The sequence below is a fragment of the Hoplias malabaricus genome, chromosome X2 (genome assembly GCF_029633855.1).
Source record: "Hoplias malabaricus isolate fHopMal1 chromosome X2, fHopMal1.hap1, whole genome shotgun sequence".
Taxonomy (NCBI): Eukaryota; Metazoa; Chordata; class Actinopteri; order Characiformes; family Erythrinidae; genus Hoplias; species Hoplias malabaricus.
This window is the reverse complement of record NC_089819.1, coordinates 51,519,666-51,536,899: the sequence shown is the minus strand read 5'-3', so window position 1 is coordinate 51,536,899 and position 17,234 is coordinate 51,519,666. Positions and strand designations below refer to the sequence as shown.

Below are 17,234 nucleotides of genomic sequence, written 5' to 3'. Positions count from 1 at the left end.
AATAACAAAAATCTGGCTTGCTCTTTGAATACTGTGCCCGCAACATATGGCTTTATTAACCTGCACCTTTTTCCATTAGTGAATGGGACTTTGGTCTCATCTGTACAGTAGTTTAGAGATGAGTTGGAGTGGCCTTTGTGAACCAAAACTGATCGCTTGGAATCAGTGGCTTGACTTCATTAATGCACTGCAAAGAGTAGACGTTGTTAGTGCACCAATGATATTATTCGTCTGCCTGGCCACACTGAACTCTTGCCTCTTGTTTGCCTAGGAGACAGTTCTATTCGAAGCCCATAAATGCAAATTATTGTTTAAAGGCATACATTAAAGAATAATTTGCATTTATGTGTAGCAGCACAAAAAAAAATGCAAATCGGTCTCTTATTTAAGCAAATGCATTACCAACACGCTGATGTAGGAAACCAGGCTATTCGTACTTAGACACATTTTATAGTGTTGTATTACCACCATTGATATAAATATGCAGTTGCATATATTAAGCTCTTCCACCATGACCCAGATGATGATGATGATATATTAAGCTATTCCTCTAGATATCTATGTAAAGGTCTGCACATTGTATCATCAATCACTCGTGGTTACTCGTAGTGTACAGCCCAGTGGTGCAACAGGTAACGTTACTGCCACACAGCTCCAGGATCGGTCGCCCCCTATAAGGATATAGTGTTCTCACCACGTCAGTGTGGGTTCTTTAAGGTTCTCTTCTTTCCTCTCACAGTCTGAAAACACATTTTCATATGTATTGTTTATGTGGAACTGTCCACACTGGTATGAGTGACGGGGTGTGTGTGATGTCTTGGTGTGGATCATTAATTTGTACTAAATTACTACTTATATGTCATTTAAATTATATTACATTAAACTTAATTATATAAAATATATAATTGGTGTATTAGTCATATGATATTTTTGTCACCAGGGCCGTCACTAGAGATTAATGATTAGGGGGACTAAGCCTTAACTGGGGGGTCTGGGGTAATTGCCTAGGGGTAATGGCTATCTGGAGACAGAGAAGTGTTAATAATTGTGGGGTCTAAAGAAATAGGTCTGACGACGTCCATGTTGGTCACTCTTCTGATAAAACTGAAACATTTTCATCTGAGCTGTGACCTGAACTTAAAATGAACAATGAAAAGGATTCTAAATTATTAATAAAATATAAAATAAAAAGTCTCTAAATTAAACAGGGGGCGGCATGGTGGGCAGCAGGTAGGTGTCTGTCTGTGAGGAGTGCGGTGTGTTTTCCCTGTGTCTGCGTGGGTTTCCTCCGGGTGACTGTCTGAGGAGTGTGGTGTGTTCTCCCTGTGTCTGTGTGGGTTTCCTCCAGGTGACTGTCTGTGAGGAGTGTGGTGTGTTCTCCCTGTGTCTGCGTGGGTTTCCTCCGGGTGACTTTCTGTGAGGAGTGTGGTGTGTTCTCCCTGTGTCTGTGTGGGTTTCCTGCGGGTGACTGTCTGTGAGGAGTGTGGTGTGTTCTCCCAGTGTCTGCGTAGGTTCCTGCAAATGGCTGTCTGTGAGGAGTGTGGTGTGTTCTCCCTGTGTCTGCGTGGGTTTCCTCCGGGTGACTGTCTGTGAGGAGTGTGGTGTGTTCTCCCTGTGTCTGCGTGGGTTTCCTGCAGGTGATTGTCTGTGAGGAGTGTGGTGTGTTCTCCCTGTGTCTGCATGGGTTTCCTCCGGGTGAGTGTCTGTGAGGAGTGTGGTGTGTTCTCCCTGTGTCTGCGTGGGTTTCCTCCGGGTGATTGTCTGTGAGGAGTGTGGTGTGTTCACCTTGTGTCTGCGTGGGTTCCTCCGGGTGATTGTCTGTGTGGTGTGTGGTGTGTTCACCTTGTGTCTGCGTGGGTTCCTCCGGGTGACTGTCTGTGAGGAGCGTGGCGTGTTTTCCCTGTGTCTGCGTAGGTTCCTGCGGGTGACTGTCTGTGAGGAGTGTGGTGTGTTCTCCCTGTGTCTGCGTGGGTTTCCTGCGGGTGATTGTCTGTGAGGAGTGTGGTGTGTTCTCCCAGTGTCTGCATGGATTCCTGCAAATGGCTGTCTGTGAGGAGTGTGGTGTGTTCTCCCTGTGTCTGCGTGGGTTCCTGCAAATGGCTGTCTGTGAGGAGTGTGGTGTGTTCTCCCTGTGTCTGCATGGGTTTCCTCCCACAGTCCAAAAACACACGTTGGTAGGTGGATTGGCGATTCAAAAGTGTCCGTAGGTGTGAGTGAATGTGTGAGTGTGTGTCGCCCTGTGAAGGACTGGCGCCCCCTCCAGGGTGTATTCCCACCTTGCGCCCAATGATTCCAGGTAGGCTCTGGACCCACCGCGACCCTGAACTGGATTAGCACTTACAGATAATGAATGAATGAATAATATAAACAGACAATCAGACCACGTTAAAATAGTCAATAATAAAAATTATGCAGTATCACAACATATATCATCAGTTATTCAATTCAAAAAGTGAAACTCGTAGATTCACTACAAACAGAGTGATCTATTTCAAGTGTTCATTAGTTTTAATGTTGATGATTATGGCTTACAGCCAATGAAAACCCAAAACTCATCTCAGAAAGTTAGAATATTATATAAGACTGATTTAAAATAAATATTTTTAATACAGAAATGTTGGCCTACTGAAATGCATGTACAGTATATGCACTCAATACTTCGTCGGGGCTTGTGCATAAATTACTTCATCAATGTGGCGTGGCATGGATGTGATCAGCCTGTGGTGCAGCTGGGGAGTTATGGAAGCCCAGGTTGCTTTGAGTGCGCCCTTCAGCTCGTCTGCATTGTTGGGTCTGGTGTCTCTCATCTTCCTCTTGAAAATATCCCATCTATGGGGTTTAGGTCGGGCGAGTTTGTTGGCAAATCAAGCACAGTGATACTGTGGTTATTAAACCAGGTATTGGTAATTTTGGCAGTATAGACAGGTGCCAAGTCCTGCTGGAAAATGAAATCCACATCTCCATAAAGCTTGTCAGCAGAGGGACGCATGAAGTGCTCTAAAATTCCCTGGCCGACAGCTGCGCTGACTATGGACTTGATATACAGTGGATATACACAGTGGACCAACACTAGCCAATGACATGGCTCCCCAAACCATTACTGATTGTGGAAACTTCACACTAGACTCAAGCAGCTTGGATTGTGTGCCTCTCCACTCTTCCTCGTGGGCCCAGGTAAGACGCTTCTGGTGTCTTGACATGAAGATTGCAACAGTTGTGGCCCATGTCCTGGATTGAAGCACTGACTCCAGCAGCAGTCAACCCCTTGTGAATCATCCCTGAATTTTTTGAATGGCCTTTTCTTGACAGTCCTTCAAAGGCCGAGGTTTTCCTTGTTGCTTGTACACCATTTTCTACCACACTTTTTGGATTCCAATCATTCATTCATTCATTATCTGTAACCACTTATCCAGTTCCAGAGCCTACCTGGAATCATTGGGCACAAGGCGGGAATACACCCTGGAGAGGGTGCCAGTCCTTCACAGGGCAACACACACACTCACACACACACACACACACACACACACACACCTATGGACACAGGGAGAACACACCACACTCCTCACAAACAGTCACCCGGAGGAAACCCATGCAGACACAGGGAGAACAAACCACATTCCTCACAGTCACCTGGAGCGGGAATCGAACCCACAACCTCCAGGTCCCTGGAGCTGTGTGATTGCGATACCTACCTGCTGCCCCATTTTGAATTCATTCATTCATTATCTGTAACCACTTATCCAGTTCCAGAGCCTACCTGGAATCATTGGGCGCAAGGCGGGAATACACCCTGGAGGGGGCGCCAGTCCTTCACAGGGCAACACAGACACACCTACGGACACTTTTGAGTCACCAATCCACCTACCAATGTGTGTTTTTGGACTGTGGGAGGAAACCCATGCGAACACGGGGAGAACACACCACACTCCTCACAGACAGTCACCTGGAGGAAACCCACGCAGACACAGGGAGAACACACCACACTCCTCACAGACAGTCACCCGGAGGAAACCCACGCAGACACAGAGAGAACACACCACACTCCTCACAGACAGTCACCCGGAGGAAACCCACGCAGACACAGAGAGAACACACCACACTCCTCACAGACAGTCACCCGGAGGAAACCCACGCAGACACAGAGAGAACACACCACACTCCTCACAGACAGTCACCCGGAGGAAACCCACGCAGACACAGGGAGAACACACCACACTCCTCACAGACAGTCACCCGGAGGAAACCCACGCAGACACAGGGAGAAATAGCCCCTTCTATGGACGCTATAAAATTTAGAAAAACGTGTTTACAAACCCACAAGTTTAGAAAGGGGAGGTTACTGTAGCTACATTTCCCTGGTGTGTTCCAGCTTTACTAAGTAACTACATTTTACTCGGATGAACACATTCGTTATTGCCATGAAAATCCCAGGAAACGGCAGATGTCAACCTTAGAATGAAAAGACAACAGAATAATTGTTTCTGAATCATATCCAAAATACATTTCTGTGGCTTTTTCTCTCTGATAACCTGAAAAATCCATTATAAAAACACTTAGCTCAAACAAATTTACTGCTTTGCAGCTGATTGTTGTTATTTTTTTGACATTTCTCCCTAGAGTCTCACAAAGATGTGTATTTTTTAAATATTATTTAAATTAAAACTCGGTGGTTGGGGTTTCTTTGCAGGACTAGAGCAAAATGGAAAATTATTCCAAATAGAAAATATTGCTGTATTTTAGCACTGGTTCCCTTAGGGCACTTGCTCACATGAAAGTTTCACACAAAGATTCATGAGGTTCCACAAAGCTGGATTCTTTCGTTAGCCGGGTAACTAGCTCTATAGAGTCTTTTGCTGTAGGACAGACTTGACTTTGGGCTTAAGTCATCTAAATATAGTCAAGGAATTCTGCTTTGTAGGATACACGGTGGTGTCCCGGGGTTTCTGTGTGACCAGGGCTCACGTGCAGCAGAGAGAGGTTTCTATACCGGATGTACAGTGCTCTGGTTTAGATTGTCGCTTCCCCTTTAAGGGATCTACATCGCCCTCTTGTGGAGAAAGTTTTTTTTAAAAAATGGGCATACAGTTTTGGAGTAGGCTTGTGCTGCTGTTTACTGTTTTCACTCTGACTGAACGTATCGGAGTAAAAACCAAACAAGTGCTTCGTGCAAGAGGATTCAGCATCTCAGCGAAAACAGGCGGATAATACGGCCTTAATGTGGCACTGGGATGAAGAGGGGGAACCAAGGAGAGTACATTACATGCTGCGTGTTATTAGAAGAGCAGATTTGACGCTTGCAGTCGGGTTTGAATAGAATTCACAGTTTTCATTCGTACGTTTTTCTCTGTCGGATGAGACTGTAAGCGCGGTGTTTTCCGCAGGACTCGGTATTGTATAATGTTTGGGATTTCTAACGAGTTTGGTTTGTAACCCTGAGGCTTAGGCTTTCCCTGGATGAGAGACCACTTGTTGAAATTTCCGCAAAGTTTACTAAATGACAGTGCATTAAAACAAGAGAGGATTACTAAGCAGCTTGGTAAGAAATGCTCGTTTCCGTTCGTTTTTGGCCATTTTATTCGCCTCACACTTTAAACTGACGTAATTTTGCGTGTTGACTTAACCAGCATCTACAATACGGAAAGCTATAGACATTTTCGAACCTGCTTGGTGAGATAATGTTACCAGGTTAAAGCTGATAAAAGATTTATTGTTCAGCTTAACAAAGCCAGATTTAAGTCAATTCAAAGGGCATTCGTGTTCACGTTAACATAATCAGAACCCAGGCACGCTTTTTGAGCACTTTAATCTTCATTAGAAGTTGTCACTCGACCAGTTGGACTGCTGTAGCTGGCGGTAGTGAGTCAAGACACGGGCTTAATGTGGGAAGCTACAAGAGTTGCAAAGTGTCATAAAATGACCACAACTAGACCACTGCGTCAATAAAACTACACATTAGTCGTCAACTCACTCAAAAACAAAGTTATTTCTCGTTTAGGCGCTATTTCGCTAGCAAGACTAGCAGTAGCTATCGTTAAGCAGGCTAACGACTGTCTTCAGGCGGGTTTATTAGAAATAAATGCAGAATTAAAGTTATATCGATTTGTCAGTGAGTTTTTATGGTTAGTTGTTCCCTTTTGCTACCGCTGACTTTCCCCGACGTAAAAATAGTTTTATACAAACCAGGCAACACTTTTTGGACTTTTATTTCGGGGAGTTTGACAGCTCACACGCCGCCTTAAAAACTACCCGATTTGGAGCATGGTTTGTGCAAAAGACTCGAAAGAATGTCGACAATGGAGGGACATCTGAGCTACTATTGAACGTTTTTCTGCAAGCAGTGTATTCCCTTGTTGTGTTTCCTGCAAAAAGTATATCAAACTCCACGGCCTGCCATGTCCGGATCCCCGGGCTCGAGTGCCTCCAACCCGCGAAAATTCAGCGAGAAGATCGCGCTGCACAACCAGAAACAAGCCGAGGAGACGCGGGCCTTCGAGCAGCTTATGACGGATCTCACAGTCTCAAGGGTAAAACAACTTCAAAATTCGCCCTGTATACCCCCTTTTTCTGATGAAAAGATGGCATATTCAACTGTTTGAGTATGTTGAAAGTATAGTAGATGGTTTTAAGTAAAAAAAAAATATCACGGTACTTGATGACAAAATGACGGTATACGATATATTGCCGTACAAAAGTTTGAAAAACGCTGGCCAGAGTTACTTACACTTTTTTTTCGATTTTAAAAATTAAAATAGTTTAGCTATAAATGCTACAGAGAACAATACTTAATGATAATTACTGCAAACTTATTCCAGCTGTTTATATGTTCACCTTTCACACTGGGAAACATAAACACAGGTTTAAATTTTTTCCCCCACTAAGTTCCTCCCTCCATGTGTGATTAATGTGTAAATAAATAATGTATATAAATATTCACTGTCATAAATAGTCCAGTCATTGATTAAACCCCTGAAAACCAATCTCTGTTTATCTAAATGAAATATTTAAAAGGGATTAGAGGCTATTTTCTATTCTAAAGTGGTTGAGATATAGTTCTACACACTTGCAGTGTTGTATTCAGTTTATGTGTACCTATGATTTAAAATTAGGCCCTGCCTCTATCTCCACCCATCCATCCATTGCCCACCTGCTTCAAGGCCATGCCCTGCAAGTTGACAGCATTTGTTCCTTAGGTTTATTTGTTCCTTGCGCATTTTAAATGTCTTTGGTACATGGCAGTGTCAAAGCGAAAATGCTCAGCCGTTGTGTTGCCTGCTTACTTCACCTTGGATAGGAGTTGTTGCATACAACTACCACATGAATATGCTAAATATGTTACAAATTAGATTTTCGCTGGCTCTTTGTGATCCTTGTAAGAATTACACTTCTGCATAAACCAGCACAGTTTTTTTTCCCTTGCCTTATATTTATATATTCTAATAATGCCTTTACAGTAAATTGAAATAAAATAGACTACAAAGTCTTAAATATTAAACACTAAACACTGATACGTTTGACAGTACAGAGCAGACAACTGTTCAATGTAAAATACTAACTTGTCTTATCAATCCTGCTCTGCACATTTTGGTGTTTTCTTGTTTTTAGAAACATTTAAACGGAACCTGTTTATGAACATTTGTTGAGATTATATGAGCACATTCAAGATTTGATATGATCCAGTTAGCCCACAAAGAGCTTTTTAAAACGAACGACAAATTTTCTGCTAAGTCTCATCAATGAAAGATGTCCATAAGCTGTGGTGTGCATTTCCAGCTCATGATATGGTCAGTTTTCCTTTACTCTGATTGATATAAATCAGTCATTTAGTTTCAGATGGTTATCACGTCACCTCAGAGTGCATAGGAATATACAGCCGTGTCTCTGTCTTTGTGTACAGCCATGTTTAGTGATAAGCTCTTTGAACGGCTGTGCTTCATTGGCTATACAGGAGTAATTCCTGGAGGAAATGCCTGTGGCTATAAAGGATCAGCGGGATCACAGACCCTTATTACTCCACCAGTGTTGTTAGCCTCTTTAGCTTCTACTCTCACTGTCAGCTCTTACTCTGAATGATTTGTCTTGAAGTGTCTCACTGAGACACACATGAGATTCCCTATATAAATTTGATAAACTGAATATGGTAGCCTTAGAACTTCACGCTTAAATCAGAAATTTGGTCAGCACAGAAAGCTTGAATGAAAAAGTACATTCAGACAAAGTATTGCAACCTGCATCATTTATCCCTTTAAGAGCATTACAGAAACATACACTATGGCTTGGGCTTTCCCTGATGGCAATATAATTACCGTAAAATTTCCATCACTATGCTAAACTGGGTCTGGTCCATTTACGATCCTTTAAATAATCTAATTACACTTTGACAAGGCTCGTCTGTTTTTCTCAGTTTCCCATCTTTAATGGTCAAACAGGTAATCTACATCAGAACGTTCAATCCAAGTGGTATTCGAAGTATGGATGTGTTTTAATGATTGTTTTATTTTTTTATTTATTAATATATAGCAGATCCTACATTTATTAGCATTCTTTTCTACTATATTTTATGGGGATTATTATGATATTGCACATTATTGACACATTTTCTTGCTGATCGTTTGTGTACTGGTGGTGTCTTGGGGTTCACAGTGCATCGAGAAAAGGTTAATAAACGCAAAGCAAAATAAATCTGTTAGTAAGCAAATAGAGAATAAAAGTATGGTACTGCTGTCAGAAGTAAAGCATTAATGTATGTGATTAATCAGGAAACTATAATGTTTTAATGCAAATAAATAGTTTTACCAAATTTGGCCACAACTTTACTCATTTTAGAGTGTAGTGATGTATTAGCAGCATTATTAGGCAGTGTAAACACAGCATCACTACTGTTGAAGCCAGAAGGTATATTACATTATTTTTAAGCTGAAATATGGATTAAATCTCATTACCAGCTTTCACACCATTTATCATTCTCACATGTCACACACACCTAGAAACAAAGAGCTGCTGCGAGACATTTAGCACTTTTTTTTTAAATTTTTTATTTGCACAATGCAGTATTTTTTCTATGTTATGCAACACTATTGGACATGCTTTTCCATTCTGAGGAAGGAAGATTGACTCGGCACTGAGCAGACGTCTTTCTAGATCTTGTAAGGTAAAACACTACAGTTCAAGGATGCTGCAGAAATGATGACTGCTGAATTGGTCTTAAAGGACACGTCTCAAAAAAACACTTTTCATAAAATTCAGCAGGTGTTTCCTCACCAAGTGCTAGCTCTCCAGTCTCTTTGCGTGCTGGAAATGGGTCTGATTTGTTTAAGAAACCCTCGCGACAGTAAACAAGTGAAAAATCCAAATAGCACATTCAGACATGCTAGGCTTTCTTTCTTTCTTCTTAAATAGCCCTCCACATTTTGAATATCATGAAAAGAGATGAGGATATTGCTTTATGCCTGCTCTTTATGTGGATACTATTGATTAATTATTTGTTTAAAAGTATTTAGGTAGGAACCCACTCTTAATTCGGGAGACTGCTAACTGCATGAAAGTAACAGGCTGAACCGCAGTTCCCTTTAAATGCAGTGCTCGTTTAAAGGAACCCTACGCAAGTTTTGGTAGTTTAGCTCCTGGGCTCCCCTAAAGTTGTATAACTCACTTTACCAGCACTGTCCTGAAATCAAGCGGGAGGGAGAAGGAGTGGGAGCGGTGTCCTTCCCTCCTCCAAAAGTTACATAGTGTGGTTTCTGCAGTGCTGATCCCAGTGTAGCAACAACAGAGCTGCTATTCTCCCTTTTGCAACTCAGTGGAGTATCTCAGTGATTTTGAAGATGTAATTTTAAGGTAAAAATTCTACATAGTGTTCCTTTAAGCCCACTGCATCATATGTTTCATTGAGGTATATATCCATCTCCATTCATGAGGCAATATTACATTTATTTTCTTAATTTAGAAATGTAGTTATTAAACAGTAATCATTGGTAAGGCTTATGAGTTTAGTTTTGAAGTACTCTTCTATTTTAAATTACCAAATGGCTTTTCAAATCAAAGTAGTTCTGTTAATCTGATAATTAGCATAGCAGGCGTTATCTTTCTATTCCATTTACTCTGCTTCATTCTGATAGTTTGCAATGTAAATTCTTATAATGTTTTATGAAGGAAAGGCTGTGTCCACATTTCAAGTTGTCTGATTACTGTTAATAAACTCTTAAAAAGCACTATTCAGAATGTGTCCAAGCCCTCTGTATAACTCCTTAAAGACAAACATTAGTAGGCTTTTTCACCGGCATAAACAGTATATTTGCAGAGTAACACCAACCAAAAGACACTGATGAACATTTTGGGTTCAAAAACAAAGAAGGCTAGCTTTTATACTCTAGCATAATATTACATTCACAAAGATGTATTTTCTTTGTTGGGTAGCCTTTTCATCTCACAGTGTGTTGGGCATGTGATTATCAGTGTTCTAAGCTCTTATGAGTGCCTCAGAGTGCCACATATGACAAGTCTGGTGATTGGTCCATGTCTTTTCCTCTAAAGAAAAGCGTTAGTGTTTAGGGCCAGAATTAACTTATTTTTGATGCTCAGGAACAGATTTTAAATGTAACTAACATTACATGTTGTCATGGTCTAAATGCCAGCAGATCTTCATATTAAATGTTACATATTCTGGTTAAGTTCAGATGTAATTTTCAAGGTTAATTCTTTTGTATATAAAGATCTCTAGAATTTCAGTCAGTGAGAGCTATGTACTTACTTGTGTATACTTTTCTGTCTGCATTTGAAATCAAATTGGATGTACTGTCTGCCTCCAGTTTTGGCCATTTTTGCATTTTTCAGCAGCACTTTTAGTATGGGAAGGAGCAAGCGTGATTTGCCCTTCGCCTGTAGAGACAGACTTTTGACTTATTATAGACATTTACTTGATTATATAAGCCTTGCGCTGTGGGAACTGTAGCATTGCGTTTTCAATGGAAATACTTTACAGTGGACATCAAATTTGAGTACAGATTTTTTTATTTTTGATATTAAGGAAAAATATTCAGGTTTAGTAGTTTTAAGGTGGCCTTGGTGTTGACAGACTGGGCATAAGTTGATGAGGGAGAAACCCCAGAAGGTTTGAGTGTACCTTAAAGGCTGTTTACAGTCAGAGCCACGCTTACACTACTGTCTATGTTGTTTAAATGTGTTTATTTCAGACTTCCAGTTCAAATCCTCCTGACTCATCTGTCTTTTTGCGCAGAAAGACAACTATGAGCTAACACATGCCGTTGACTAGCATACTGTGCTTTGGTGCTAGCCAACTGGGTTTGATACAACAGTCTTTACCCATTGATAATATTAAATGAGGTCAGTCTTTGAGATTCAAATTTTGTCCTTTGGGCGGTGTGAGGAAGGAGTGCATGCCAATTTGCTTATTCCTGATCAGAATTGATAATTTACATGTTTACCTTAGACTCTGAACAAAACCAACCTTGTCCTTTTGCTGAGCACTAGCGGGCCTACAGCTGAATTACTTTACACATTTCTAAGAATTTCTGGTCTGAATATATGAACTGATTTGTCATGCATGTTCGATTTTAGCTGTCTCAGTTCATTATGCAGAAACACAGTTATTTACAATCCAATTATAATGACTTTTCTGTTAAAGGTGCAGTTTCAGAAGATCCAACAGCTTCGTTTGTCTCAGAATCGTGCCCAGTACTATGGTGGTTCCCTCCCTAATGTGAACCAGATTGGCAATGCCAGCACCGATTTCCAGGTAACTGGGCTGTGCTCTTCTTCTTATCAAAGTAAAGTCACGCTAGATGGGCGCATTAAGGAAAAGATAAGCTTCTACACATCTACTTTTTTGTTATACTTACATAAATGTTGTTTAGAGATGGTAATTGCTAGCCTGGTCCATGCAGTAAAACAAAGAAGCTATTTTTTTTCTTTAGACAAACCTCAGTTGGCCTACTCCATCAGTTGCTGGTGAAGCGAATTGCTAAACTTGATATGGCAACATGCTCCAAGAGCTGAACAACTGTATCTCTCTAGGTCCCCCATGGAGAATAGTGTTGTGTATCTCCAGGTGAAAGTGCTCTTGTTGCAGTGAATAAAGCTTCTTTTGAGGCATTGGGCACTGATCCTAGATTTTTTTTTTGTCTGTCATCAGAAACCGAATCTAGTGAGGTAAAACCATGCTGTAAAAACCATTGTGTAGTTTCCTTACTTGGGTGGAAAAATAAGACCAATCATGGTTGCACTTTTGGATAAGTGTTGTTTTTTCCTTTGTGATTGCATGCTGTGCACATGCAGACTTAACATATGTTTTTAGTAGTGCATAATAAATGCACAGTTTCTTAAATCACTGGCCTCTTTCATAGTCCAGACTTATACCTTTTAAAGATGTAGCTGTAGATGTGATTCAGTATTGTGGGTTCCCAATTCAGAAGTTTCTTTACCTTACAATGATCGTTTCACATCATACTGTTGACAAACTTTTAACACATCACAAATTCTGGTCAGAGGCCGGCTCTCTTTTTCCAAGCTATATTGCCGGCTACACAAAAGAGACCGTCTGATGGTGTTGAGGTGTTTGGGATACATAAGTAGTACAAAGCTAAACATGTCGTTTGTCAAAGAATCTGCTAATTTGGAATTGACTTCCAATAAATTTCATTCGGGAGATAAGTGAGACCAGTGCGCAGTGTAAATAAATGATTTTGTGATTAAACCAATCCCAGACACTAACAGTCTAACCCGAACTATGGCCATTTTTACTGTCTAGTTTTAGTCTTCAATTGAAAGAGAAGCTTTAGAAGAAGAGACAGTGACTGCTAGCATATACGACTCGCTTTAAATACTTAGAAGGGGCATACCCATCTTGCGAACTCTGTCTGTTTATATCTTTAGCTTTTTTACTGCGTCAAAATAGCTGTGCATGTTGAGCAGGACTAACTAAATATTTATCAGTATTACCAGTAGACCAACTAATTGATAAGGATACATATTGACAACTGTTTCATAACATTTTTTTGATTACTTGTTGCAGCCCTAGTTATGACAGTGACATATAATGTTACACCCCTAATGTATACACTCAGTTTATTGTATCAGCATCACTTACCATATGTGCGTGCACAACAATTACAGTTTTATTTCTCTGTATAATTCACTAGCCCCTGTTTATTTTACTCGTGAATGGTCAAGACCCCTGATGAAACACCATGGAGTAGGTTTGTGTGGTGGCTCATGCACAGCACTGCAGACACACAGAGTAGATAGTTTGCATGCTACTATGAGTGAATCTTACCTAGCAGCAGTGCTGAAGTATTTAAACACCTCACTTGCACTGTTGGGCTGAGTATAGTCCACCAACCGAAAATATCCAGACAAGATTAGTACATGGTCTGAACCTGACCACCAGTGAAGTACTAGACGATGAATAAAACAAATGCTGCGGTGACTAAAATGCCAGGTATTACAGGGGAGGAGGACCTTCCTTATTAGTCCACCTCCCGACTAAGTCAGTAATGGGTCTGGACAATTCACGAAGAGTCTAAAGATGGTGAGGTAACAAAATAGACTACAGCTTGTAATTTAACTAAATAGAAAATGGAGATATAAATCATCAGTGAATGTAGAATATGGTCAGTAAGTGTGTTTTTGTGGTTGTGTGTGGAATAAAACCATTTATTCTTCCTGTCTTGATGCCTGCATTCAGGGCGTCTTTCCCCCTGGTCTTGACTCGGTAAGAGGGACGAGGCATCATGGTCTGGTTGAGAGAGTCCAGCGAGAACGAAACCGCATCAACTCTCCACATCGCAGACCCATCGACAAGCATGGACGGCAAATATCCTTTTCACGTCTATATCACCCTGGTAGTAGCAATGTGTTATATCAGATATCATAGAAAATGCATATCCTCAGGAAAGGTTCTCCATAATTTAAACTCTGTGTGTGAGTTACGTTTTCTGGGCATGAACTGTTTTATTTTCGTGTGTGTGAGAGAATGTGGGTATATGCAGGAGTGCATTTTGACCTCTGTTCATGTGGGCAGTTGTTTGTTAGGCTGTAGGGCCTATGATGGTCTTCACTGTACTATGTAGCTCCCATGGAAGTGTATTATAGTGGGAGTGAAATAGCTGTGTGTTTGTGGTCTGATTTTGCTCCCTGGAATAGTTGTGAGATGGTTATAAAAATGCAGAAAACTAATTGAACTAAATGAATGCACTTGAAGGCAGCACGGTGGCGCAGCAGGTAGTGTCGCAGTCACACAGCTCCAGGGACCTGGAGGTTGTGGGTTCGATTCCCCCTCCGGGTGACTGTCTGTAAAGAGTTGGTGTGTTCTCCCCGTGTCCGCGTGGGTTTCCTCCGGGTGCTCCAGATTCCTCCCACAGTCCAAAAACACACGTTGGTAGGTGGATTGGCAACTCAAAAGTGTCCGTAGGTGTGAGTGAATGTGCGTGTGTCTGTGTTGCCCTGTGAAGGACTGGCGCCCCCTCCAGGGTGTATTCCTGCCTTGCACCCAATGATTCCAGGTAGGCTCTGGACCCACCGTGACCCTGAACTGGATAAGCGCTTACAGATAATGAATGAATGAATGCACTTGAACTCTATTAAACTATTGACTATAACATGCTGAGGTTTTAATAGTTTTATTTCTCACTCCAAGATCATTAGAACAAGCAGGCAATTTCCTTTGTAGACTGGTTATTTTAATGAATTTGCATTCATTATTACCTTTTGTGTTTGTATGGTCTGAATGATCAGGCTGCGTAGCGATGCAAACTTCTGAAATGTGATTGTCCGGCCACGTTCACAGCTATTGTGAAGCACGTGATTTTCACGCTCTTATGAGCACAAGTATCAACTGAATACTGAATGAATTCACTGAAGTATTCAAATGTGTTCCTGGTATCAGCACTGAAAGATAATACTGAGTGATAGGTCCGTGATGAACAGTAGGAGGCTGCTTGAGGTTGTGATTGTGCTTCAGCTCATAGATGCATGTTTCTGCCTTTGAAGCCATGGAGGACTTTCAGAGTTTGAATTATCTATAACCAGTGCTGGGAACTTGTCCATAGTTAATGATGTTGCGCCTGGGCTAGAACTGCCCAGTCTCCTCTGATGCTCAAGCATGCAGAGACAAAGCAAAAGGGAAAAACAAGAGTGAGAGTTACAAAGGCTATAGTGTTACATAAGGACTGTGAACGACTGACATCTTTGATTCAAAGTAATCTCCTGCTATGAGCAGCAGCAGACATTATTTCTCTGAGCGGTTGGAGGCCTTTGTGGTTGTAACCTCAGCTATCCTAAGAGCTGCAGGACCTGTGTTTCAAAGCCTTGTCTGTGTGTGCTTTTACGTATTGATGCACGGTTTATTCTCAGGTTAGAGTCTGATCCTCACGAGAGTTAAGATGTTGGATGGTCTTCCATCCTCAGAATCCTTCAGATTGCTAAGGGTTCTGACTTTTGTCTGCACTGCTGTGTTATTCTTCTGTAAGAACAGTTGGACTAATCTCTATTGTATAACTGCCCTAGTTTTGGGATGACAAAGCATATCTAATTACTGAAGCTTGCATCTTATTGCATCAATACTTGTTTAAATTTAATGAGATAATTTTGCTTGCTCCAATGCAGGATTTTGTTTGATTTTCCCTTTGAGGTAAACACTTCCTTCCATATTGGTTTTAGTCAAGCAAATGCTGCTAAGGGGTTAGATTACTGTGGATAAAACATTATGAATGTTGTTTTTTTTTATCTCTTCCACTGCAAAAAGAATCCTGATATAAATTATTCAACTAAGCGTTCAAAACACTTCATATTCAGGCCGTTCTCATTGTGTTAGAGGAGAGGGAGTTTTTGTAGGAGGATTCTAAATCCCAAATTTGCCCTCTGCATTGTTTTTTTTTTTTTTTTCTTCTCTTTTTCCTTTAGTGCCAGATGTCTCTCACAGTGTTGGCTTGTGTGTTTGCTTCATAAATCAGATCAACTGTAGTTGCCAAGATTAAGCTAACTGGGATACACACTCAGCAGTACTCTCCACAAGCCACATCATTTACTCACTGGTGGTTTGCTCAAAGGGTGGGCAATATGGCAAAATTCTTGCATTGTACATCTTGAAGATAATCTCATGATACACAATGTGTGTCACAATGTTTTACTTTTCTCAGATTTCTGAACAATGCGGAATGGGCACAATACACCAGCAATATAGCGGTTCCGCTCTGAAACAGTTATCTGTTGAACTGATACTGTTATTGTTCTTTGATAATGACATAATGGACTAACTTCACTTCAGCTACTTATTACTGTGTATTTATTATATGCAGTTGACTGTTTTTCACGATACATGTTGTTACTTTTTCTAGAAGTCGTCTCTTTTTCTCTTAGACGCTCAGCCTTTTCCTTAAGGTACGTGTCTTTAGCTCTGTGATCTTGCTTAATTGACCTCACAGCTAGTGTGCTGCCCGTGTGGTGTGAGTTGTCAGTATGAATGGAGTAAAGGTTAACCCACCTACGCCTTGTAGAGGAAGCTGCTGTCACAGTCCCACTGTCTCTCCAGCATAGTTCTGACAGCCAAAGGCTAATTAGATCTGTGAAAGGATCCATCATAATCCAAGCCTTTCAGCTTGGGCTGTAGACCCACCCCTCCGCACATTATCAGTCTTTAGCAAGGCCGAATGGTGAACTGGATTTGTTGCCGTGTGTGTTGTACATTACATTGCACAGTATATAATATACACACACACATATTCAGACAGTTAGTCTGAACATTGATTATGGCATGAGAACAAGAAGCAGATTGGACAACAGTAGGTTGGTTTTCACCTACTTTTTATATATAAATATATATTGTGTTAGTACACTGAACAATCACTGGACACCTACCTTGTATCTACACACTCTGTCCTTTTTATCAGCTTCACTGACCATACAGGAGCACTTCATAATTTTACAGTTACACCTCTGAAGTGATGTGTTAGTGTGTGTTGCGCTGGTGGATGAGTGGATCAGACAAAGGACTGCTCTGTCCACTCACTGTCCACACACCTACCTTGCTGGTCCATGCTGTAGATGTAAAATCAATGAGAGTAGAATTTCAAAAATTCTAGAGCTTTAAAACCCCTGCTATGTGTGTGATTCGCTTGTACCAGCTCAACACACACTAACACACGGTGCTTGGAATGATCTACCACCCAAATCATCATACCTGCTCTGTGTTGGTCCTGTGAGGGTCCTGACCATTGAAGAGC

General features: G+C 41.1%; 1 protein-coding gene across 2 annotated transcripts in view; it reads left to right on the top strand.

Annotated features, from left to right (window-relative positions):
* Window positions 1-5,096: 5,096 nt before the first annotated feature.
* The window catches only part of LOC136676485 (CREB-regulated transcription coactivator 3-like), a 38,474-nt gene continuing 26,336 nt past the window's right edge, over window positions 5,097-17,234 (top strand). For both annotated transcript variants that reach the window (XM_066653553.1, XM_066653552.1), the window contains exons 1-3: window positions 5,097-6,524; window positions 11,642-11,752; window positions 13,700-13,828. In XM_066653553.1, the coding sequence (XP_066509650.1) occupies window positions 6,393-6,524; window positions 11,642-11,752; window positions 13,700-13,828 (372 nt within the window). In that variant the 5' untranslated portion in view covers window positions 5,097-6,392. The remainder of the gene's footprint in view (window positions 6,525-11,641; window positions 11,753-13,699; window positions 13,829-17,234) is intronic.